The sequence below is a fragment of the Rattus rattus genome, chromosome 4 (assembly GCF_011064425.1).
Source record: "Rattus rattus isolate New Zealand chromosome 4, Rrattus_CSIRO_v1, whole genome shotgun sequence".
In the NCBI taxonomy this organism is placed as follows: domain Eukaryota; kingdom Metazoa; phylum Chordata; class Mammalia; order Rodentia; family Muridae; genus Rattus; species Rattus rattus.
In genome coordinates, this window is record NC_046157.1 from 55,862,562 (window position 1) to 55,889,960 (window position 27,399).

General features: G+C 39.9%; 1 protein-coding gene across 6 annotated transcripts in view; it reads left to right on the forward strand.

Annotated features, from left to right (window-relative positions):
• Grik1 (glutamate ionotropic receptor kainate type subunit 1) overlaps positions 1 to 27,399 on the forward strand; it is a 383,311-nt gene that overhangs the window by 298,965 nt on the left and 56,947 nt on the right. For all 6 annotated transcript variants that reach the window (XM_032900471.1, XM_032900473.1, XM_032900472.1 and 3 more), the window contains exon 8: positions 26,447 to 26,554. In XM_032900471.1, coding sequence (XP_032756362.1) covers positions 26,447 to 26,554 — 108 coding nt within the window. The remainder of the gene's footprint in view (positions 1 to 26,446; positions 26,555 to 27,399) is intronic.

The following is a 27,399-nucleotide window of genomic DNA, read 5'->3' on the forward strand; positions in this document are numbered from 1 at the left end:
AGGTACAAACCCGAAGGACAATGTTCTTCTTGTTCATCCCCATTCATTGTTACTGTATTCATAGTAACTATAAAATAAAATCAGTCCAGACACACACACACACATACACACACACACACACACACACACACACACACACACACGTCTCACAAACTTTATATATATATATAATAGGTTTACTCATCTTTAAAGAAAAATGAAATAATAAAGAATTTCAGGTAAATAGATGGAACTCAAAAAAATTATACTAAGTGAGCTAACCCAGGTATGGAAAAGCAAGTGCATACTTTATGTGTGAATCCTAGATTCAAATCTCTATGTTGCAATTCCCATAGAAGCTAGGAAACTAGAATGAGACCACTGTGAGCTGAATGGGTGACTTGTGGGAAGAGAGAAGAGTAGAATATGGATTGTATGACAAGAGAGAAAGATGGGACGGTTAAAACAGGTAAGGGGAGGGTAGATAATGAAGACGGTGAAGTTCAGAGAGGTTAACACATAGGGACATGAAAAGGTCACATAAAAACTACTATCTTGTAACCAAACTTTAAAATGTCATCTGTTTGTTGTCTTAAATATTTGTATGGGAAGCCCTGCAAGCCTGGAAAGAGCTGCTCCTGGAACCCAGTGTCAGGTGCAGGATACTTCCTTGTCTGTTATTGAACAGGTAGACCTCAGATACCTCCAAAACAAAGCCGTTTGAAGTGATTCTTGGTTGCCCCTTTAAACTAGATAAGAGCCTACTGCTTAGAACAGCACAGACATCACACATTTTGGGTGCATAATGTACCAAGACAGCAAGTTGTGCCTAAGTTAGAGTCTTACTCCCTGTCAGCTAGGTTTCATAGTCTGGCAAGAAGCTATGCAGGTGGCTGAGAGAGAAAAAACAGCATCAGTCTTACCAAGCTGTAACCTCTGTGAACTGTGAGACCAACTTTTCAAGTAAGACACATCCACTTTTACAACAGTGGCACTACAGTTATGGGGATAACTGACTACTCTGATTGGATTTGAATCCTGATTGAGCAGAGTGAATCCATATCTGGTATTATAAACCTTGTCAAAACCCATAGTGATGGAGCACATTGCTCCTAGCAGGGCCCTGAATACTATTGTTTAGTTAAACAGAAGCAATACCGTTCCAGTGGTCACACGGATGGCCCTAGTTAAATCACCTAGGTAACAAAACCAAACCTTCTTGCAAAGGAACTGGTAGGGAAAGTAAGAGAGTAATAAGGATAATAGGGAGAAAAGGAGGGAGCCAATAACCAGAATGGCTTATACACATGCATGCAACTGTCAGAGAAAAAAAAAAAAAAGAATGCTTGTGGAATCATTTGTAATTCCACAACTTACTGTTCTTCTGACCGGAAGGAGTATGCCTGCCAAGGTACAACAAATTGATGGTGCTAAACGCTTGTGTCAATCAATAGAATTATGACAAGAGTTAAATGAATCAATTAGCAAATACTAGAGGGCAAATTGTCAAACACCATCTTACTAATAAAAATCCCATTTGACGTACAAATCAAAAGAGAAGTGGGGCTTTCCAACTATGTTCAATTCCATTGAGGGCTGACCCGTAGACCTCAGCAATTAGTGTAAAGCATGATGTTTCCAGAACTAAAGTCAAATTAGACTCAGTAGCATGACTTTATTGTCCATTCATTCCCATGCAGCAGCAGATCATTCTATTTAAGGAAGAAAGGTATAGGGTCTAGCTGTGGAACATCTCATAAAGACTTGTTGGAATATTTGTGAAAATATGAGGCTTCTCAGGCAGGTACACATAAACATACAGACAACCATGCACACACAAGCAGGCACGCATGTATGCACACACACACACACACACACACACACACACACACATATGCACACATTTATCCCCTTGAGTTTGAGAAGTTAAGACATTAAGACCTTGTCCAGGGTCTTGGTCTCATTACTAAGGAGTTATGTCATTCAAAACAAAGTTATTTCAACTCAGTGTTCTCAATATTCTTTAAAACTTTGATGTGATAGTAAAAAGGAAGCTGACTAATTTTCCATGTGACCCCTGTTCTACCAGCCATAAATCTCATCTAGAGAAATATGGAGCCCACTAAAGTCCATGTAAACATGATGATCAGATACAATTCTGTTCTCCCTTTAATGTAGTAATTCCATGTGCTTGCCTTATGGGGAAATACAAAAACGACTGTGACTCCCACCAGCAAGGAGCAGCCTGGGCATGAGAACCTCTTTGAATATTCCATGAAGGTCAAAGACATAGTATAGACAAGGATATCTTTGACAACAGGAAGCTAACATACTAGGAGTACTTTTTTACAACAAGGCTATTAAATTAAACATCCTAAGAACAATAAATACGAATGACATGTAATTATAAGGAAATATAAAGAAGAAGAGGGATCTACAGCCCCCCATCCTCCTGCACATCCACAGGGACCTAATGATAGCTAACTGCTGTACCAGTTGATGAGGAATCTTCCTCACTTAACAGCTTGCCTAAAGGACAGGCTGGAGAGGAATGGGGTGCCAAAGTTAACTTCTCTGAGACAGCCAGGTTCAAATTGGGAACCTGAATCTGGTGGCCACACTTAGCAGTGGGTAACAATGCACAGCATGTGAGTGTCTGTGGAGGCAAGTCTGAGAGCCATAAGAAACTTAAGGAGGAAATGGGAATCACTGAAGTAGAATTAGTAGAGGTGGACAGTGTTGTGGGATCATAGTCATTTAGTGAATCTAAACACTGAGGAGACAGCATTAAGGGTAGCATTGTATTGTTTCATAAGAGACTATGGTGACAGCAGTAACACTGTGGAGTTTGGGTTATTTGTTTGATGTTTGTCTGACAGTTGTTTGCTTGTTTCTGAGGTATAGGAGAAAGACTCAGTTGTAGTCTTCTTTTGCTACTGGTGGTAGGTACTGTGATTTAGATCTGGAATGTTTCCTCAAAGTCCCATGTGTTACAGGTTGTGTATGTGTGTGTCTGTGTCTGTCTGTATGTGTTTGTCTGAGTATGTATCTGTATTTGTGTGTGGGGGTTGTCTGTGTATCTGTCTTTGTGTCTGTCTCCTGTGTGTGTTTCTTCAAATGCCCCCTTTAAATAAGGTACTAGTTATAATGATCATAGCCTACCTTAATTTCCTTTTCTTAATTTAATGACCCCTTTGAGGACCATACATAGCCATAGATGCCATTAAGGAGGACACACTTTGGGCATAGTAATGGCTTTATATACATGCATACATGCACTCACATTATTGTTACAGCAACCCTATATAGCTTGCCTCCATTCCACTGAGGAAACTGAGGGTCACTACAGTTGAGTAACTGACACACTGTTTCAGGCTACCTCCAAATCCAATGCTCTAGATCTCTTTCTTCCCCTGCCTGTCTAACCTCCAATTCCAAAAGTTAAAATGGAGAAATAGAGCTTTAATCTCTGCCCGATAGTCTTCAATTAGTGACTCCCCCTAAAAAAACACATTTGGCTATATCCCTCTACTTATGTACATGCTTTAATTATTTAAGTGTTTTAAAGTATTATGCACATTTCCTAAATCCCCATAGAAGCCTGTGACTAGAGTTTCCTCTTCCCAGAGAATCTTAAAATCAAGATTGACTTTCTTGTCCTTCACCAAATGGATCAACTATCTAAGCAGGATATAGACATATTCAGTAGAGCTCATCTTTGGAAAGTATTTCTCAAGCCCTCTCAGAGTGCCTCTGTTCTGTGAGTGTTCACAACTCTCTGATGAAAAATATGTCTGGTCAGAGTTTATGTTCTATCATCCTCATTGGCACCTACAGAACAACAAGTTTAAAAGCTTTCGATGGGAAATTCAGTCACTCATGACTTTCCTGATGCTCTTACTCAGCAACTTCACCCCTCTGAAAGAGTGACTTCCTACACAGCGACTGGCTTCACAGAATGACAGAGAGCTACAGTTTAATAGAAATCTGATAGAATGTCTGGATTTCAAGTTTCACAGCACTTTCTGGTGCTCAGGGACAGGGTTCTATTCTTTGGATATTTTCTACTATTCTGGCTCACCTTCTCAAATGGACACTCTCTTTGAAACCAGAGGACATGAGTCTGAAAGAGTGGCTGTTATCTACTAGCTCTAGAATTATCACACTTTTATCTCAGGGGACAAAGCAGATGACAACTTCATATAGTTGTGAAAATGAAGGGAACTAGATTCTGTAAAAAAGGTTTAGTACATGTGATGCAGGCTTGAGAGATACTTTCCAAAGATGAACTCTACTGAATATGTCTATATCCTGCTTAGATAGTTGATCCATTTCGTGAAGGATAAGAAGGTAGAGAAGTATAACAAGGTGGAAAAGAGAAATTTGGGAAGCAATACCTTCTAGTGAGTGAAAAGTTGAGATCCTGGAACACCCAAGAGTATAAGTGCACAGTTCAGTCCTGCTGTCAGAGAAAGATAAGCCTAAGTGCTGGAAACTTGGTCATTGATTGTGGTGGTAAAAACTTGGAGTTGTTGTCCTACTGAGACAGAAAGCCAGAGCCTTAGCTAAGAGTTAAGATGAACACATTCAGGGATTTTGTAACAAGGATTCGGTGGGAGAATGGATGACCAGAACAGCACTTGTATTAACTAGCTTGAAATGACAAAAGTAAGTATCACAGACCAGGTGGCCTAAACAGTAAAACTTGTTTTCTCACAGATCTAAAGTCCATAAATCCATGATGAGGGGTCAGTATAGTTGGTTCTCCTATACCCAACTCTTTAGTATGAGTTGGCTTCTTCTTGCTCTCTTCTCATATGTCTTTGTCTCTGTCTGTGAATGTATGGCTGGTGTTTCCTCTCCTTGTTTTAAAGATCCCAGTCATGTTGAAATAAGAGGCCACTTCTAGGATCTCAACTCATCTTAACTACCATTTTGAAGGTCCCATTCAAAATATTATTCATTTGAAAGTTAGGGCTTCAATGTGTAGATTTTGCAAAAATATACTCAGCTGTAATATTGCCCATACTCATAAACTTTTCCAGAGCAGAATCATTGGATGCAGGAGCAACTATTTTATGAATGTCATTAACCAACATGACCCTGAAACATTCATTCTACAATCAAAATGGGGCATACATTATAGGATAAAATTTTGGCAAGAAGTGTACTCCTGAGACAAATGAGTTATAAGTAAGGGTAGCTTACTCCAAATAAATAAAGAGAGAAAGCCAACAGATCTCTTACCCTGGAATACACTGTAGGCTAAATGGTACAAGCTATGTAGGATGGCGTGGCCACGAGGGCAATCATGCCTTTCCACCTCACTTGCTTCCATATCTCCTCAAAGGACAGAAAGTTGGAAAATGGCATGCAGCAAGATGAAGAAGGGCTCTCCATATCTGGAAATTAGTTGCTGGCCAAGTGAATTAAAATTAGAGTTGGTGGAAGACAGAAAAGGTCAGATTTTTAAGGATATGTTTCTAATGATCCAGAGAAATTCTGCAGACCAGAAAGGCTCACAGCTAATCATATCTCAAAATCATACGATCTCTAAGAACACATTGCCTCTTACCTTCAGCTCCCTGAGACATACAGAACTCTTAAGCCAGCTTGGGTAAGAGTGTGTGTTAGGTATCAGTAAGAAGATAACTTTTGTTGCTCAGAACCATTCTCTGTACAGTGCAACACTTATCAACAGTGTGATTGATGCCAATACATTAAACCGTGTCTGCATTCACAAATGATGTTGTTTACAAACATACGCACAGGAAACAATGAACCTAAGAAAATATGGGAAAGGCATTTGGTCTCCAAGATGTCAGGAAAGCCATCAACTTGGGCTGAGAATCAGAAAGCTTCAGAAAAGTAGAACAAAGGAGGCGAGGCCCAGCAACTAGGGTTTTAGTTGCTTCTCTAAAGATATTACAAACCAGAGATGTGAACTTTAAGCTAATTAAACCTTGAAAGTACAATTTGAATACCGACTTCCTTTACATGCTGTATAATAGAGTACTCAGAGAGACAGATGAAAGCATCTACTGTTGGCTTTTATGTAAAAAAATGATCTGAAACTTGGCCTTAGAAATTGGTTTTGAGCTAACCTTTTGGACATTAGTGTTAAAGATTTTTGCATTCACTCCTTCCTTTCATTGATCCCATGGTAAAAAAAGTGCTTTAGCTGATGGTGTCTGATAATTACTATCAGTAAAAGCCAGCCTAATTAGAGAGCCCCTGGTTTTACTTCCTTCCAAATATTCTATCCCTTTTAAAAATGAGTATCATCAACCAATAGCCAAGAACACTGTGTGAGCATTTATTTAAGCACACAAATTATCCAGATTTAACCATCAAAGTGATAATATGTGACCTAAAATGACCTAGCCAAAGAGTGGGAGGGTATGTGTTTTAAATTCTTCTGAGCAAGAAACTGAGAAACGTTTTGCTCAATAAATATGTGTTATTAGTTCTCTCACTGCCCTGTGTTTTAAAAGAACTCCAACGAATCCTGAAGATGCACGAATGTGATAAACTACTGACCTAATTTTGAACCATGATTAAGTTTGCACAGTTCAGAATGTTACAAGTTTTCTTTTCACCTGACTGTTATTAGAAATAGTGTCAGAGCATCATTGGCAAAACTACAACTAACAAGAAACATTACCCACTCACCTCTCACACTTTACCAACGTGACTTACTAACTTGCTTAGTTACTGTTCCATTGCTGTGAAGAAACACTATGACCAAGACAACTTTTACAAAGGGAAGCATTTAGTTGGAGGGTTGGTTATAGTTTTAGAGTTTTAGTCATCATAGTGCAGAGTTTGGAAGGCATGGCACTCATGGTACTTGAGAAGTTAGTAGCTACATCTCGATCCATAGGCGCGCGCACACACACACACACACACACACACACACACACACACACACCGAGAGAGAGAGAGAGAGAGAGACCACCCACCCCAGTGACACTCCAATAAGACCACACCTCTTAATCCTTCTAATCCTTTAAAATAGTACTACTCCCTGGTGACTAAGCACACAGATATATGAGCCTGGGAGGAAGACATTCTTATTCAAATCATGACGCTAACAAAACATGTAAAAGAATCAACAAATGAAATTGTCCTCTGTGTATACTGAGTTGATAATTAGATAATCATGCTGCATAGTTTAGCTACAGAAGACAAAGAGCATAAAATGTTGACTATCGTAGAGGATCAATCTCACCAGCTAAATTATAAAGTACTTTCAAGTCATTCTCACTTTAATAATTTCAGGTGTGAATTTTTAAATGAATTAAAACATGAAACACTCAAGGGCAACAATTCTGATTTTGACTCTGGATAATGCTATCAGTGAAATAAGGGCATTTAAAAATCATTTCTGGCTGGAATTATACATTAGGTAATAGAAGATAAAAAGAGGGAATAGTGGGAAGGAAAAAATGAAAAGAAAAACACACAACGAAATCTTCAGAGGGAAAACCAAAGGTCGTCTTCCATTCTCTATGCCCTCGTGACCAAAGATTTAGTTTCCCAACAAAAACTAAACGAACAAAAATGAATAGAAAAACAAAACAGAAAAGCACTTACCTTGAAGTGCTTTGTGGTACATGTCTATGATCTGAGTGTTCAAAGGCTGATAGAGAATTAACTTCAGTACTAGTCTAGGCTATATAGCAATTTGAAGGGCAACCTGGTCAATAGAGAAAGACATTGTATTAATTAAAAACAAACACAACTAAAACAAAGTCAAATGACTTACTTTGTGGGCTCTGTATCATAATTACCTAAAATTATTTATAACATAGTCAGCCAGTGTTTGGTTGCATCTTCCTACTCTTTATAAATGAATCTTATGGAAAATTTCACGAGGCCTTCAGAACATAAATTTTCACCCCAATGTACACTGTTCCCTAGGGGGTAGTGCCTGACAATGTAACTCATTGGCAACAGGTCAGCATTACTGAGAGCTGGAGGCACAGTCTCCCAGCCACTGCAGTGTGGATGGACTCATGAAGCCCAAGGTCAGCCAACACTCCCTGTAGCTGGTGCTCACTGAAGCATTGGGGAACTGAGCTAGGCAACAGGAATGGCTGACACAGGAGGAAGGAAAAAGACTGACGTCAACCATATGGATTTTATTCTGTACTATGTATTCACTCTAGTGTATACTGTTCCCTACTTATACAGGATCAGCTCATTAATAATAGTTGTCTGAAACAAGAGCAAGAATTAGCATTCATCTTTGAGAAGGGTTTACTATAGGATTTGTAAAAACAAGAAGTACTCACAGATCACATAGCATTAGAATTGACTCACAGATAGTTCATTGGCCCCTGAATATCAGGAAGTAGAGAAGCCTGTGTTCTTCTCCATCACTAGGATGTTGGGAACCACTAAAGCAAGAAGAGGATGTTTCAGCTATGCTGAGTGTGGGATGACCTGTTTTATTGATTCAAAAATGAGGATACCTTGACCTAAGTTTGCATGGTGGGGAAAAATGCAATTCTCTCAATTTTCCTGAGACTAGGGCTGGTTTTAGGATGTACCTGATTCTGTTTTAAACTTCTGATAGTTCTGGGGAAAACTGAGACTAGACAATTGCCTTATAGCAAACTTGTCCACTCTTCCTGGAGCTACATAGTTGGTAAATTTGTTCTTTGGTTTCACATAAACAATCTGCCTTTTCATGGTTCAACCTGAGAAATCAACAAAACGTAACAAAGTACAGCCAATGACTAGATGTTCTTTGTAGCATCTGCTTCATCATGCCTACCCTTGAAAATACCTTTTATGTGACTTCCCTGACTTCCACCAGCACAAGTGCTGGATAGTGTTTGGGAGGCATTGGACCCTTCTACTATGGTTTCTATGTATCATCCTCGTTTTTCTCTCAGTAGCTATCCAAGCACGCCTTCCTCTTGCTTCAGAAGTGATTTTTAATTTTTGTGGCTTTTATTTTTTCTGGAGACTTGGAGACTAGAATCTACTCTCAACTTGTGGCATCCCACTTCTCAATTTTAAGTAAGAAGGCACTTTGTCACCTAAATGAATTTACAATTGGATTTAGTCAATGTCCCCTAAGCTTATACTTATATGATGCCAAGAAGGAATACTTAGTATATTAAATGATTTGCTAGAGAAATAGGCAGAGTGGGTCTGTGTATATACTCAATTTTAATATCATTTAAGAAACTGCAGCTTAGAAGAGGAAGGAGGCAAAAATGTAGAGCCTTCCCTCAGAATATTTCCAAATCCAGGCCCCAGGACAATGTCTGCATTGCATAATAAGGCCCCTGTTTCATGGATTTTTCTTCCCTGAGAAAAGATAAACTGCTGGTATTCCAACATCAGCATCCAGCTCAAGTGAAATTTAAGTTCAGCAGAGGCCAGACCACCTCAGGCTGGATAAAGATAGGTGGTGATTTCCCTAGAATCAAATCCAACAGAGTGCTTGCCCTCCAAGTGTAGAGCATGTCCTCTATTTCAACCGAGTTAAAAGGGGGCAGAATGGAAACAAGCCATTTCTTTCAACAAATTGCTTGATTGAGTTCCAATTACAGTTTTATTCTTCCTTGTAATGCTTTTACGTGTGACGTCCCTGGTCCCATTAAAACTGCTGTAAACCTTGCATGAAATCACCTGCTGATTCGTTACAAGGAAAAGTCCTCTCAGGACAGAAAGGCCCACTATGTCTCAGATGGCATTCAGCATTCTAAATCTGCCACACGGATGCTTTCTTCTATCTACAGGACACCAGTACTATGGGGGTTGTGGCCAACATCCAAAGTTGTCTGCATGTACACATGTATGCCCTGAATAAAATAGCAAATTTCTCAGTATCCCTGGCTTTTTATAACCATGACTTTGAAAGGAGATGGCCCAGTGGCTTCAAAGACAGGAAATCACAGTAAAAATACCTGAGGGAGAAGAGAAAACAGGAACATCTTTGGTCATCTTGTGATACCTAAAAATGATTGATAGCACTCATCCTTGCAATGTCCCATAAGGAACAGCTTTAAATTCCTATACAACAAATGTCAATAATGAGCCAATAGTGAAACTCAGTTGGTTGGATGAGCTTGTCCAGCTGCTAAAGGACAAATAGGACATGAATCTGGGCTGGAAAGAAGGAAAACTCCATTCCTCTTCTGCCTGACCTTTCAAGCTCCACTGCAAAAACCACCATTGATTCTGTGGGACTGAGGAGACCCAGCACATGGTATAGCAAGAACCCCAGGTACAAGCTTTATAAAGCACTAATGCCTTATTCTTAGTGATGCAGTGAGTTAAATGAGAGGGGCAGACAGGCATTCAATCAAACAGAGGCAGGCAGACATCAATACAAATCAGATTAGTGAGGATGATTCTGGAAAGATGCCTTCCTGTCTTTAGGGTTGAGGTGGGGCTTCTTAGAGGAAGGGACATCAGAACTAAAATCTGAAGGACAGAAACTAGCAAGGTGACACTGGGTTAGTGTGACCCTGACAAATGTGAATAATGAACCAAACCTGGGGAATGTGATAAATGAACAGCGAGGTTAACGAGCATGGGTGGAGGGGAGTCAAATGCCCCCGTACAAAAGGATATGCAAATGAGCATGTGGCGATACATAATAAACAGACTTCGAATAAATGCAATCTAAACAATTAAGCTGCTGCAAACTGTCAAACACTGTGCCATGCAATAGCATCCCAGAGTGCCCCTTTATGTGCTCGTGGGCCAGAAAGGTGCGAAGGATGCAGAAGAAAATATCTGAATCCCATGCCATCGCCAAGATTTTATCAATGCATGATTTCTAATACTAAGCATAATGTTGATGTCGGATATAAAATGATCTGTTATCCTCTATGCTCAGTGAATTTACCATTAAGTTGTGCGACACACCCTGTCTTATGTAATCAAGCAAGCTGCTTGAACAAGATACCTGTCTAGGAGTATTGGCAAGAGCACTGGAGCAGGTAACTGTGAGATAAGTGGGAGTGGAGTATCGGGCATGTCAGGTCCGAATGGACACATCAGTATTTGTGTCTTTCAAGAATATCTTTTATTAATCGTTTGATTGAATAGCTCTTATTATGCCACACTTGGTGAGTTATTTAGGTTTGGTAATGGTTGCTCAAACTTGGGGAGAGAGAATGATTTGAAGGAAGGTCCTATAGGATACAAATGCTTCTGCCAAAAGTATGAATCAGTCCAGAGAAGCTGATTCTCCTGCTCTGTTATCCCAGGAGGTGACATAACCCTGGGAAGTGCCTACTCCACTTGCTTCACTCTCGATACCAGCAACTGCTGGGCCTCCTCACATGGTGCTTCCCCTTAGGAAGGTGTTTGGGCCACTTTTAATGCTGTGGTAATAATCTTACTAAAATTAAATCATGCATGTGCTGTTAATAACATACTTGGAGAGAAAATGCTAGAGAACTGGAACACAACTTCTAGAGGTTGTTTTTTGTGTTTTTGTTTGTTTGGTTGGTTGGTTTTGGGATTTTGGCTTGTTTGTTTGTTTGTTTAAAGAGTTTACTAAAAGATGACTGGTAATAAATCTTCCTCCACACTTGTCCCAGTTTGCTTTCTGTTCCTGGGATTAAAAGTGTCATGACCAAAACCAAGTTGGAAAGGAAAGGGTTTGTTTCTATTTCCAAGGAACAGCCCATTATCAAGAGAACCCAAGACAGGAACTCAAGCGCAACAAAAACCTAAAGGCAGGCACTAAAGCAGAACCACAGAGGCATGCTCTTCAGAGCTAACTCAGTTTGCTTTCTTATACATCCCAGGACCTCACACCCAGGGTTAGCCCAGCCATTGGTGAACTGTATGCTCAGACATCAACCATTAATGAAGAAAATGCCACAAGACTAGGACACTGTTCAGTATACTAAAGCAATTCCTCGGTTGAGATTCCCTCTTCCCAGATATGTATGGACTTGTGTCAAGTTGACAAACAAACAACCAGTCCATCACGAAAGGGAAGAAATGATGCTAATCTAGAGCTAAATGCAGACAAACTCATCCTATCTAATGAGCACAATTCAATTGAGCTGTAATAGTATCAAAACCATTGACGTTTTCTAGCCAGCTTAATGAATCCACAGTAGACAGAGGAATATATGTTGCTTCCACTAAAAGTAATTTTGAAAGCAGCATCTTAGAAGTATATGTGGCACCAGGCAAAGATTTCTTTTTTTTTTTGCCTATGATTAGCGAATATTGTCTTAAAACTTCATTAAGTCAAATAACCATAGTCTAATTAAGTCTTTGTAGTTTTGAGTGGTTTCATGAAATGTCACGGGATTTATTGCACTCGTTTCTCTACTTGACTGAATGTTCTTCGGAATCTGGGTGAATTTAAGCCTTGAAATGCTTACCCTGGAGACATGAATGCTGAGAAGTGTTAGGGTTGAGATGCTTTTGTTTAATGTGGCCATAGGAAGCAGAACTGAAGGGCTCACTCAGCAGTTTTCTGCCAAAGCATCACGCTAGTGCTTCAGGCAAACTCCATTGCTGTCTTTATGCTCCAATAGGCACAGAGCCAAAAATGGGCCGTTAAGGGGGTGCAGAGTCTGGGCTCTTGGGTTCAAAACATTAGAGCACGTCAGAGGATGACAAAGGACCCCAAGATGGTAAGAAAATATAATGTTTCAACAAACTAAGTTTACTTGCCTACTGGGCAAGAGAATACTATATCCTTTTAAGAATGAGCTTGCACGTCTGATGAATGATGGGATGGTTGATCTGTTTTAAAGGAGTCTCTGCACATCTTGTTTACTTGATTCTTTGTAGAACTAGATGTCCCTCTGTCTACTGGGGGGAGTTAGGTGTTCAGGGTGCAAAATAAGCTTTTTTAGAGAGGTTCAGGAGGGATTCCTAAGTCATTGGCAACTAGAATCAAACACCTCACATTTACCTTTCTTACTGGAATTTCAAACAAGAACAGAAAACTGAATGGGAAACTCTGAAAGATCACCCTAGTCAATATCCTCATGTTAGAGAAGAAAGCTTGGAAGCCCTCAGAGAAGAGATAGCTCAGTTAAAGTAATTATTCCTAAGCCAAAGAAGTGTTGATAAAGGAAATGCCAAGTTGCAGAGTTTCAAGGCTGAGCAAACTGCTGTCATATTGTGACTGAAATCAGGTCACAAAGATCTCTGACATGAGATGTTACAGTGAAAAGGCTTGTGTCATTTCAGAGGAATTTCTTGGATAATTATGGCATCCTTGTATCTTGGGAAGTTGTAGTATGTGAGTTTTTTAAAGGGCTTGCCCAGAAGTACAGTTTCATTAGCATGCAGTAAGCAGAGACCAGACACCTAACAATGTTAGGTACAAAGGGACTGGTAAGTCCCCAAAGGGAACTGGCTAGTATAAACTACTTCAGTATTAAGAAATCATAGCTTGGAGGGGAACACAATAATCAGTTGTAACAAGGGACTGCTATGTGGGGTATTAGAGGATATAAACTAAGCACAATTAAAACCTTTAGAATAAAGGATTGGGGGTCTATTATGGAATTTTGTTGCTCTTTAAAATAGTTGGCTGGTGCTGGGAGCCAAAATATAAACTTAACTTCTACTTTCCTCCTGATTGGCATTTGTTAGGGAGTGAAGTGCCAGGTGGAGGCTTGTCAGAGAGTCCTGCTAGGTGCCACCTTGTTGGGGAGTAACCTGGAAACTAGTGCTAGGTATTGGCTTGTTGGTTAACTCAGTTCAACCTTAGGTCAGGTTCTCTAAGATGGAGTCTGAACCCAGGATCTGGTCTCTCACTAGTGTCAGACTGGGGCTTCACTGAGAGAATGCTGGGGTGGGCCTAGGAAGAAGTAAATGTGGGTTCATGCAAGGAAATGTGAACTAGCTGTCCAAAGAAGGACCATGAACAAGTTATCCCAAAAGTAATTATAGCACTGAGGACTGTGAGACACTTCCACTTCCATAAAGAAAGCTTTATGGAAAACTCTTGGGTTACAGGGATGATGAGATTCAATGAGTGTATGACTGTGGTTACAATGATTTACTGAACCCAATGCTACCAGTGAACGTAGAAAAGTTAGCAAATCCTGTCAAGCTCCAGTGAATAGTGCAATGGGTAGTTTCTAAAATTAACACAGACATGCTAAGTGTAGCTGACTTTCCCAATTCCATAACACCATTATTAAAACTAGTTACTTCTCAACTGTATATTCTCTATAATTACAAGGTAGACAGCTGATTGATTGATAGATCAATAGATAGATGATAGATGATAAATAGATAGATAGATAGATAGATAGATAGATAGATAGATAGATAGATAGATAGATAGATAGAGATAGATAGATAGATGACAGATAGACAGTGAGAGGAAAATAGGAAGTGAGGGGAAATTTGATCATCAGCATGTGAAAGAGGTAGTTGTCACTTATCCTGTAAGCAATTGAAAATGTCTATTCAAAGTACTCTCCTGAGAAATCTGTTATTCTATAAAGATTATTGCATAATAATAGCACCAGCACCAGCAAATAGCTAGAGATTATTTTGTTAATTTGGCAAGTCCGTCATGAGGACTTTCTAGATCAAGCTTCAAGCCACATTTCAGTGATTGTCAATGTGTGGTGTGAGGACCACTTTCATCAAACTGGACTGAAATGCTTGTAAAGAAGCTTCAGACTGTGGGATTCCACCTCAACCAGGTGCGTGTGACATTCTCACTTAAAGATGGGAGTCCTTCCACCTCACACAGGTGCACATGACATGCTCACATGAAGTGGGAGTCACCCTATTAACACATCTGGTGGCCTAGGAGAGCCCTCTGTGTTTTATTAAGAAGCAGCATGAAAAGGGCTTATAGAAAGGAAGACATCCACTGCGAGCTACTCTATGAGTAAGCAGACACCAGTCAGGGGTAAGCAAGCAAGCACAAAGAAAATTAGGTTTTCCTGAAGCTTCCATGCTAATAATCCTGTTAGAGTTGGGAAGCCTGACCTGTTCTTATCTTTATAACATCTAGGTGAAGACAGTACTTACTTTTGCAAATGAAGATCGAAGCAATTTGCCCAGAGCTACTTACTATTAAAATAAGGGCCAAAATTTGAACTCATGTCATTTGATACCAAAGTCAGATTCTCCCAAAATACCATGCTCCTGTTCCAGTTAATAATGATTTAAATTTGCTGTCATTACATTGAATAATACCTTATTTCCAGCTCTAAGCTTGTGACAAAGCTTTGTTTGTGAACAACACATGACACACAATTGGCTGCCTTCTAGCCACTTGGTTGTTGATGCTGGTCTTGGTTTTTAACTTCTTGGTGCAGTGAGGTTGGGATCATCTGGACTGAAGCGAATAGAAGCTGGCCCATTTGCTGATTTACTAAATCCTCCTGTTTTAAACCTGAAAACTTCCTAATTTTCCATGTAACTTTTTAAACTCATTATGTCATATCACGGATCCAGTGTGCCTTGTAAAAGTCAAGGCACATCTCAGAATAAAAGAAAACAAGTGCTTTGAACTTGTTAAAATAAAAACAGAGGGGGAAAGACTGTTCAGAGTATAGACAGAAGACATTTTAATGGGATCAGGCTTGTGTGACGAGAAAGAACTTTAAAATGTGCTTTACAATTAAAGTTTTAAGTCAGCAAAAGACACCAACATTTATGGTAAAAAGCCTCTCAGCCGAAACATATGATTCAAAGCCACAAATCCCAGACAGCAAGCCTGACGTGAGACCTGTTTCGGCCAGTGGTTAGCAAATAGAAGGGGTTATGAGGGCACCAAGAGACAGTCTGGCAGGAACTCAGAAGTGGTTCAAATGCAATGTCATGTAAGTCCAAGAGTTCAGATGCTGCTTTAAAGAATTTTCCTTTGCAGTAGCAATTAGAATCCTGTGAGGAATTCCAGGTGCCCAGACCAAGGACCAGACAGAAGGGTCTGCATGAGAGTGGATCCTTTGATTCTCCTACAGACAACAGCATCTAGCTTGGTAACCTTGACTTACAGGCTGCTCTGTGCTAGACAAAGCAAAGAAAATGGAAAATGGCATCCTAGAAACCAGAGCATAAGATGTTTGTCTCTCTTGATTCCTGTGGATCTGAGAGGAGTCTCTCTGGGCAACTCATGAAAAGAGCCTCTGACCTACTGAGATGTCAGGAGTGGAGTGATGGCTCATGAATGTTCCTTTATTTCTTCTTTCATTTGGAGGTAGAGGGTGCTCTCTCCTGATGACACACCCAAAGTCCGTAGTCACAGTATAAAGTGAGGGAAAGCACCTTGGCCTTTGTGGTTTTCTTGTGACCTTACCCTGGGGATGCAGGGTGACAGGCAGAAAGCAAAGGCAGTCTGTCTTGGAATGGCCACAGGGATTATTACCGACTGTAGGACTTGCCCTCTTGGATAAACTCGGATGATCTGATGCACTTCCACGTCTACCGTAAGGGTCACATGAGATAGCACACAGACATCTCTTTATATCTCCCAAAGTTATCAATATGAGTCTCATTCAAATCCAATGTGAAGAGACTCCCTAAATCTTAATGAAGGTGAGGCACCAGCCAACATCAAGGCTGGTTCCCAGTTAGAGGAGCAATGGTTACAGTCTCTCCACCGAAGACAATGTCTGAAACAATCCTAATGAGCTAGGGTCAAAATTTTATGTTCTACCGGGTAACCTTCAAAGATCATGAATTGCTTGCATTTCTGTTGGGTAAAAAAGAAATTTAACTTAACATAATTTCATAGTCTGAGCTCTCTGTAACAGAAAATAATACAACAACAAAAATATATAGAAAACACTGGAATTAAGTCATTCATTCATGGGGCTATTAGTGATCACATAAGGTCACATAAAATCACATAAGATCACTGGGAGAACACAGAGATCCTTTTAAAAATATTTATGAAGACAAAGTGTGGAGCAGAGACTGAAGGAAAGGGCATCCAGAGACTGCCCCACCTAGGGAACCATCCCATATACAGTCACCAAATCCATACACGATTGCAGATGCCAAGAAGTGCATGCTGACAGGAGCCTGATATAGCTGTCTCTTGAGAGGCTCTGCCAGAGCCTGACAAATACAGTTTGCAGCCAACCATTGAACTGAGAATAGGGTTAGAGAAAGGACGGAAGGGGTTGCAACACATAGGAAGAACATTATCAACCAACCAGACCCCTACTCTGAGCTCCCAGGGACTAAACTACCAACCAAAGAGTACACATGGAGAGACCCATGGATCCAGCCCCATATGTAGAAGAGAATGGACTCGTCAATCATCAATGGGAGGAGAGGCCCTTGGACCTGTGAAGACTAGATTCCCCAGTGTAAGGGAATGCCAGGGTGGGGAGGCAGGAGGGAGTGGATGGGTGGGGGAGAACCCTCATAAAAGCAGAGGGAGGGGGTGGAAAAATAGGAGGTATAGCATGTGAAATGTAAATAAAGAAAATATCCAGTAAAAGAAAAAATAGTTTTTATTTTCAAGATTTAGGTAATCCATGATTACATCATAAATAATGTCAGAATATTATTCATACTGCAGGAAGACTGTTGTCACTGAATTCGGGCTTGATTAATTTACATGGGGCTTAGGAAGATATTAATTAACTACATAGGCTACTGGAGACTTCTTGACAAACTCAGAGCCTCTGCCTCAAGCAGCTACTGAGCTCACAAAATAATGTCTATGGGAAAATTTTCAAAGCAATATTTGACTTTACTTTTCAAAAAGTCTTTCTCTTTCAGAAATTATTTTTGTTATTTTTACAAGGTTTTTAACAGCCCCATTGATTCCTAAATAAATTATCACAAACCTTTTGTTTAGTGTAACTCAAGGTTATCCTTACACTTATGTACTTATTTGTGTGTGTGTGTACATGTGCCCATGCGTGTGCATGTACATAGGCACATGCTTCCTTCAGAGCACCTTTGGAGGCCACCACGTTTGAGTTCATCTGTCCTTCCAATGTGTTTCCCCCAGGTTTTGAACTCATGAGGTGGGCTTGGCTCTCAATGTCTTACCCACTGAACTATCTTATTGCTACACAACTTTATTCTCTTATAACCCTGGAAGTCAGAAATCTCATGAACCCAAAATCCAAGTTTTGGAAGACACCCTCTAAGCTGTGTCTTATAGATCTTTGCTTCTGACTTCGAAGCCAGTGATGTAGCACCGTTCAATCCCCTCTCTGACTTCTACAACTATTATTACTTTATCTTGTGTCTACCTGGCCCTTCCTGTGTCCTTGTTATATAGATCTTTGTGGTTACATGGAGCAAAGTCATATTATCCAGGTAATCATTTCCTGTTAATGTTCTTAACCTGATGGCATCTGTGTAGTTCTTGCTGACATAGTCCAGTGTACAAGATTAGCACATGAGCAAAAGAAGAGGGACAATGTTATTCACTTAATCATGCAAGTATATTAGAACAAGTCAAAATGTGTATCAGTACAGTATCCATATGCATTTCTAAACAGTTTGGTGAGTTTACCTTTCTTCAAGGTATTGAACATGGGGGAGATTTCCTGGCTTGTCAAAAAAAAACACCTTACCACTGATATGTCTGGAATCCTGCAAACCATAGAACAATTGAGAGAACAGTTTTTTGAAGTGTTAGACCTCAGTTCCATATTTGAACACTTGGACCTTGGTAATAGGTTTGCTGTCTTTGATTAAATAGGATTTGTTCTCGAATATCACAAGCCAAACATCATTTTTCAAAAGAAATAAGTCCTAATTTTATATTTTGTAATATTTGGGAGAAAATATCACAAACTTTAAACCGTACACCTTAGAAATAAACCTGTAAAAACTACATAAGCCTTGCTAAAATTTCAACACATTTCGTTGCATCTACTTAGACCTAAGGGTATTAAACTTTAAGGTCACAGTCCTCATCTCCTCAAATTCTATATGCTACACACACTCACGCTTTTCCATTACCTGTATTTGTTCATGATTTGGAGTGCAATGTATCTTTTGACCCTTGAAAGTTCAGCTCATTCTTTAACTTTCATTCTTTACATACATGAATGTGCATAACACAACCCCTCAATGCGCACAGCCTTTTAATGATTTCCTTTTAGGAAGAAAAATGAGCATGTGAATGACCCAAGATGGCACCTTATTTATAACAATAAAAGGTTATATAAATGCACAGCACCTGCACAGAGCTACATGTGCACACAAAAGTAAGCTCGTCAGCATCTTTTATTGAGAGGTTATCCCAGTATCCACTGATTATCCACAAATAAAACTTATTTAATAATATCCCAAGATTTGGTTATCGACGGGAACTTGAAAATTAAGTTTAAATGGATCCATCACAGGACAGAATTCTTATTGATATAAAATTCTGTTGTAATTCTAACTCAATAGATGGTGTATATAACTTTACACTTTCATTTTTAATATTGTGTGGCAATGCTAGCCTATCTAATCAGTGAACCAGAATAAGAAATCTGACATCAAACTAACCATCTTTTCCACTAGAAAAAAATAAACAATCTGTAAAATTTTTAGAAAATTTAGTGTGTTTAAACTATATAATCCACACCAAAAGAATTAAAGAAAGGGTATGTAATATTTTAATTGTTAATATTAAGAAATAAAAGTGTGATCAAAATGCACTTTGATTTCCTAAACTTATATTTTTTTAAAAAAAAATGCTTCTGAATTTTGAAGAGTACATTTGTATTAATACTCTGGCAATGCCATACACACATATAATATATTTTTATCATAGCCATTGGTGTCTTTTCCCCCCATTTCCACCAAATTGAGCCACTATCCCCTCCAAACTTCATGTCCTTTAAGAAAAATTAACCCACCGAGTCCAGTTAGTGTTTTCCATAGATCCATGAGTGTGGGGCGATCCAACCAACAGTGATTTCCTTCATGAATACTGACTCTTCCTCCTACCATGGCTGATCGTCAATAGCTCCTCAGGTAAGAGTGAGCGCTTCCCCACTCAATGCTGGAACTGTGACTAACTTGATCTTGAGCAGGTATTAGCATGCAACATAGCTGCTGTGAGACCATGAATACACGAGTCCTGTCATGTCCTGAAGACATTATTTCACAACGGTCTTGTACAACATCCAGCCCTGATCGTGCTCCCTCTTCCACAATGTTTCCTGACCTTTGAGGGGAAAGGTTATGATGCTAGTGTTCCAAAAATGGCTGAAAAATCTTCCATGACTTTTTTTCTGTACTTGGAGCCCTTCTGTGTTAACCGTCACCCACTGCACAAAGCATTCTCTGATGGGCTCTGAGAGATGAACTAAACATGGATGTAGAGGTCTGGATTTAGAACGAAGTTTGAATTATGTCCACTTAGCAGAATTATGGTAGATTTACCACTGGGCCTATGAACTCCTCAGACTTGAATTCCTCAGATCCTGGCCAGATTTGCAACACTAACCACTTCCTCCTGTGAAGAGGGCCTCAAATACAATCAAGAAGCTATTAGTTACCCTTGTAATATCCGGACCACTACTGCCCCCACAGGTATATTTGGCCAACTCCATCATTACTATAGCATTTTATTTACATGTTAGATCACACCTAATAACAAAGTGCCAGGTTCCGAACATCCCTGGTATCTATGAAGAGTAACTCCTTTACTGCGTGGACAAAACAGAGTCTGCATTCTTGAGGCTATCTCAGCAAGCAAATATCCAGTGCTATGTACACCTGGTTGTGTGTCAGACCAGAAGCTCCTGAGACACTTAGTGTTCTCCGCACCATCAATGGGAGAGGACAGTGAGCTAAGAGTCCAATCACGGAGCAGAAACTATTCAAACAAGGAGCTAGCCAAAATTAGTTTTGAACTGACAGAGTTGACCAGATCTCAAAATTAGAACACATTATCAGAAGAAGACAGGGAAGCAAGAGAGGGAAAGTAAAGCAAGGCAGGTAGACGTTAGGAATGATTAAATGCTATTACAGCTTAAACTTTGCTCTAAGACTGGGGAAATAGAAAGAGATGTAGCTAATTGGACTGGTCCACACAGCTTACTCTAGCAGGCAACGGTATTTGCGTAACTTGGTAGAACAGTCAGTGTGCAACTTCCAGTCAGTTGCATGTGAACCAGCAGGATGGTAGGTAGCTGTTTCAGAAGGTTATCGCTGCCCTATGGAGCAGGGAAATGATAACTTTCATAATTAGCTGATCAGTTACATAGAATACCTACAAATTAACACCCTAATCTGGATACTATATAATAGGAAACTGAAAAATAATATTATTTTCCCCAGCATCAAAGGAAATCTTACCAACTTTTTCTTTAGGGGGAGGGGGTGCTGGGTTTCAAATTCCAGTTAAGTTTTAGTGACATACATAATGGTCATGTAGAAATGACTTCCTGCCAGGCCTGGTGACATGGTGAGATGTGCTCTTATAATACCAGCAATGGGGTCTTCATGAACCTTCTATCCCAATCCTCACAGAAGGTATAATAGTGTCTAACAGTCAAAGGAAAACCATATCTTAAGCTACAGCTCTCAAGAGTCCATGTTCCCTACAAGAGGACATTCTACTCTCAAGTAAGTCTCCTTCTATGGGAGACAAGGTATTCTCACCATAGCGAATGAGAATGGCTGTGTAGAAAAAATTTCAGGGAAGGATTTAGGATCCCTTATGAATTTAAATTTTCCTAGAAAAAAATGAGTGAAGCATTCATTTTAATTAACTAATATTTAATTAGTATTTATAAGTCTCTACTATCAGAGCCTAGAATTGGGTGTTAGGTGTTTACATTTCTAACACACACACATACACACACACACACACACACACACACACACACACACACATATATATATATATCATACATGTTTAACTATAACAACTAATAATTTCTTTTGGAAAGAGATAAATAAGACATTAAAATGACTAAGGACACATTTTTGTTCTTCTGTCAGTTTTTGATTTGTATCTTTCGTCCATTAGATGGTGTGTGTACCCAAAGGAAACTAAGGCAGTCTCATTATTTGACTTCGTTGTTGCTAAATGGTAATTGCCAAGAGATCTAACAGGGTAGAGATTAAAGCTATCCCCTAAAATAGGGGCAATTGTATAAGTATTGTTTTCAGCTAAGTATACTATAATTGTGGCCTCAGCAGATGCATCTACATAAGGCAAGCAAATTATAATTATGAAGAAGATAATTATATGCCATTATCTGAATTGTACATGGTTCAGCCTTCTTTCGCAAAGCGGGGTCCTTATGGGTCTTATTTATGGCATACAGAAATTGTACGTTCACCTTGATCAATAGTTAAGCTGATGATTAATAAATGCTTCGCATCAATTATCCCAAAAGTCCAAAGAATATACACAAGCACAACTTATCTAGCAACGGGAGGCAGGCAAACATGTGTAAGGTTGCAGCACTGGCTTTGAAGGTCAATATGCAGCTTGGTAAAGACACAGGCAGGGAGTTTTTGTAGGTATTTGAGGCAAGGAAGGAGGCATCATCAGAAAATGAAAAGGGGCCTTTTTGCCACTTGGATGTACAGGGAGGAGAGTAAGAAGTGGGAATTACTCTGCCGCAATGATTGGAACAAACGCTAAGTTCAAGAAACCAGTGCAACGGGACCCAAACAAAGAAACACAATAGGCACACTCTGAGGAACTAAAATTGGATTTCCAAGCAGGGCTTTAAGAGCATGCTACGAGCTGTGTGCTCCATCAAGAGGTAAATGCTGCTGGATCTTTACCTGTCCAGAGAGCCCCATAAATTCCACACAACGGTCTAAATTGATTCACTACATGACCTCCATAAAAGAAAAGCTGCCTCGAGGAAAAAGCTTTCCCAAAACTTGGTAGAACTTAATGAAAATAACTACCTCCATCCAAACAGATCAGGAGGTGGGTTAAGACTGCTCATTGTGTACAATGAACTTCACCCCAGCCCCTAACACAGTAGAGATTTCATCGGAAGCAAAGCTTTAGATAAATTGTCCTCAGACACCAGGCATTTGCAGTAACTCCAACACTGTAGATAATTTGTAGCTTTTATTTCCACAAAGGCAGCACTGACTTTGGCTTTAAAATAAGAAGGTAAGTAAGCTAAGCAGGAAAGCAAAGATGGCTTTGTTATGGGGTAGAGGACTGCGATGGCAAGGACTGTGCAGATACATGCAAAACGAGTCCCTTGCATATGTCATCAGTTGCTTTTGTCCTGTCTGTGGGATCTCTACATTGTATCTCAGCTAGCATAGCAAACCATGTCACAATTGGCTGTAGCAATGTCAAGTTCTCTTTTAAATTTTTATTTTTAATTAATTTTGTTCTTTGCATGTTAGTTACTCTCCCCCACCACACACACTTCCCTGTGTTTCTCCCATTTTTATTAGCATCTTCCCTACTAGTTCTTTTTCAGTGTCATGGCTTTTGGTCAGGTCCTGTGACCCACTTGGTTCAATCAAGACTGTCATTGCGACCATTGATTTATAACTATCCAATTGGAGCCTGCTGGGCTCATCGGTGGCCTCACAATAAAGTCAGTGTGGCCTCATTTTAAAGCTGATACCACTGTTTGCTGTTGTCTGTCACCCTCATGTAAAGCCAGGGAACTAAGCCCTAGGCTTTCTATCCTAATGTCATATCCTAATGTGAAGAGACAACTATCCTCCTGTGCTGGGGAATTGATCCAGTTCCAGAGGGAAGGTTGGAGTCTTCACGTGCCTCGTCTCTTCCCAATATATTTAGCCTCTAGTATTACCAAGAAGTCACATGTAATTCTGATGCGACAACCGTCCTAGCTAAATGGTAACCAGAAAATACAACTACTTTAAGTAGTTTAGCTTCTGATTTTAAGTTGATTATTCTTTTGAACTTTACATTATATGTAAATATACATAAAATGTACATATATGTGTGATGTACATATATGTGTGGTGTACATATATGTGTGATATACATGTATGCGTGATGTACATATATTTGTGATGCACATATATGTGTGATGTACATATATGTGTGGTGTACATATATGTGTGATGTACATGTATGTGTGATGTACATATATGTGTGATGTACATATATGTGTGATGTACAGATGTACGTTAGACTCTGAACACCTTACTATGGAACTACATGGATTCACATTTAATAGTGTGAAAGTTAGTGCAGGGAGGGATGGAGAGGCATGCTGTTCCTCTCTTCACATGTGAGTATATGAACTGATTCCCTACATATTATTCTATGATAACTGCCTGCTAATTCATCCCCTGCATGTGACTGCCCTGCTCTTAAAATAATCCTACCAACTGTGCAAAGTAATCTTCCTGGAGCATCTGACCCTGAGACTCTTCTACTAGAGTCGTCCAGTGATTCCTGAACCTCTCTATGGTCCAAGTAAACTAGTTTGGTTCATAAAACCTTTATTAACGGGCTGACCTTCCATACAGGGCTCTTGTCTCACGACTCCTCACTCTAAATTAGGGCCCATGGAAACTTACAATGTGTTTGACACTTCCTGCTGTAGCCCAGGGGTGAGTCATAGCTTAGCCTTTGAAACCTCAGACGTTTTTTCCTACTCTTTCTTTCTATGTATTTTGGATATATGTTGTGTGTTTGTTTGCCTGCCTTTCTCTTCACTACGCTGTGTGACTCTGTTCCACACATTAGTGGGGTGGCGTTGTTAACATACTGCCTATTGGAGCTGTACCCTTTTCCATTCCCAGCCAAGTCCCTGATGCAGAGAAGATCCTCTTATTTCCACATGAACAGATACTAAAAGGCATAAATAAACCCAGTTGCTTCTGGTGTGATTCTGTTTTGCCAACACCTGCGCAGGACCACCCAGCAATGACAACCAACTAGATCGATGTGCAGGCTGTAGCTTCGTCAAATACATAGAAAATTAACCCTTACAACCTCCAATATAAAACCAAGTTTGAGATGACTGAAAAATAGTTGTCAGAATTTAAGAAGATATTAGTGTTGTGTTGGCTCTCCTTTAATCCTCACACCAGCCCTGACATCATAGGCCAATATAGGTTCAGGTTGGATGACATGCCTGGAATCACACATCCTAAATTTGCCCTAACATATGGAAAATCCACGTTCTTTCCACTGTTTGTTGGCCATATGGGAGTTGTGTATAACAGAGAAACACAATGCAAATGATATCCCATCTCGTGGCCTCCTTCAGGATCTTCACATTCCTCCAATCAGATTGAGTTCATAAAGCTGGGATGGAGGAAAATCTTGGAAATGTGCACAGAGTTCTGAGGTCATTTACAATGAAACTCAAATAAACCAAATGGCCAAAAGTCACCAAAACCCTGAAGCCTGAAAGCCACTCTTTATCGCTTAATGAAACCACCAAAAGTTGCCAGTAATTATGATTTTATTTCTTCAAATCATGTTGATGCCTATATAAATGCCATAATAGCTCTTGGGAAGGACTTCCACATCCTAATCCCAGGGACCTGTTAATCCCAGGTACCTTGTATGACCAAGCAAACAAACAAACACTCAAAAATCAATGATAATTGCGCACCTGAATGAGAGGTGAAGGGATGGAGAAATAACACATCATCACACGTGGTGGCTCTAAATGCAACCCTAAGCACAGCAATATTCATGCAAACAGCAGCAGGGGTTGTGACCTCAAGACACAGAGTGCCGGAAACCACCAAGAGCAAGAAGAGACAGCTAGAGTGTCCTCAAGAGCCTCCAGGAAACCTCCAGAAAGGTCCTCCAGAGCACACGGCTCTGCCAACATTGTAACAGCACTTAGAGAAGAATGTTTTTAAGCCAACAAATTGTCCATGTCTGGACTCACACACTGTTGATCCTGGCACTTGGCAGGGAAAGGCAGGAGAATAGGGCATTCAAGGTCCCTCTTTAGTTTCCTGGTGAGTTTGAAACAGATTGGACTTACATTGGACTGGGTGGGGTAAGGGCTGCGATCAGGATGTAAAGTGAATAAATAAATAAATTAGTGGAAAAAATGCAAAAGAAAGCCTAGACATGAGAACAATGGGCTATAGCAACCATTAGGAACTAAGATTCCTAAATATTAAGAGATATAAATCATGAATGCCCTGAAAATTCAAGAACGTCAGTGGTGCCATATCTTTTTCACAGAGGCAGAAAGAGGTAAGAAGCACTTCCCCTTGACAGCACCTTGATGAGGGTTTAAACTGACCTTGGACAACAGAATGCTTCGACCTCTTGGATTTTTTTTTTACTCAATGAACAGATGACTTTATAGCAACTCTTTGCTTCCTGCCCGTTTAGACTGCCACCATTACAGGACTGACTGTGTTTAAAATGTTAGGGCTCAGGCAACAAATGAGGATTCATAAAACAGTAAAGTGATCCACTTCCAACTCAGTGAACCAAGGCAACGGCTCAGAATTCATGATGTGGCTGGGTAACCAGACACTGGGACGGATCTGAGGCATGACACTCACTACTGATGGGCTTGAGAGCATGATAAGTGCCAGGTAATAACACTCCGCTCTTAACTGTCCTCAGGCTCGGTGGGACGGCTTGACTGGGCGGATCACCTTCAATAAGACCGATGGCTTGAGAAAGGATTTTGACCTGGACATTATCAGTCTCAAAGAGGAAGGAACGGAAAAGGTAACTTCCTGGATGATGAATAAATTAACCACTCGAGAAAGGGCATTGTTCACGCATTTCAGCGAAATGGCACAGGCAGGTTGGAGAATGACAAAATGGCTTCTCCTAGCACTTTCCTTAACAGACGTCACTCTGACTCATTCTCTCACAATTGGAAGGTAGGCATGGATGGGATAGACTGTCAGATTATAATGTGGAATTAATAACACTAACTAATGTTTATCAAGGCTTGGTGTATAAAGCAACTACGTGTTGTTGTTACAGAACCTTTTTTTTTTTCTTTTTTTTTTTTTTTCGGAGCTGGGGCCCGAACCCAGGGCCTTGCGCTTCCTAGGCAAGCGCTCTACCACTGAGCTAAATCCCCAACCCCAGTTACAGAACCTTTAGCCCTGGCATGGCTAGGCCTATTTCATGCAGATTGTACAAAGTCGGGTTTAGATTTGGAACTGTAGGAATTGCAGCTGGTTTATCTATGGCAAGGCATCCAAGGGTTACTCAGAAATTAATTTTAGCTGAACCCTATTTTGAGATTGGTGACAGAGGGATGGAATAAAATAGTATAGAAACAGAGCAAATTAACATGGCATCCTTAATTTAGGACAAATGCTAAAAATTGTAATTTTAATGCTGGATTCTCACTTTAAGATTATTTTAGTTGGAAGTCTCAATTTCAAAGTTTGAAGTTTTATTTTAGCTTTTATTTAGACTAACACAAATGTAAACTGTTAAGTAATGATAAAGGAACTTTGCTGCTCAATATATTTTATGATTTTAATTTACTACCCATGTACACAGGTCACAAACAGCATTATAGTTTGAGGATTTGCCTTCAGGACCTTAAAGAC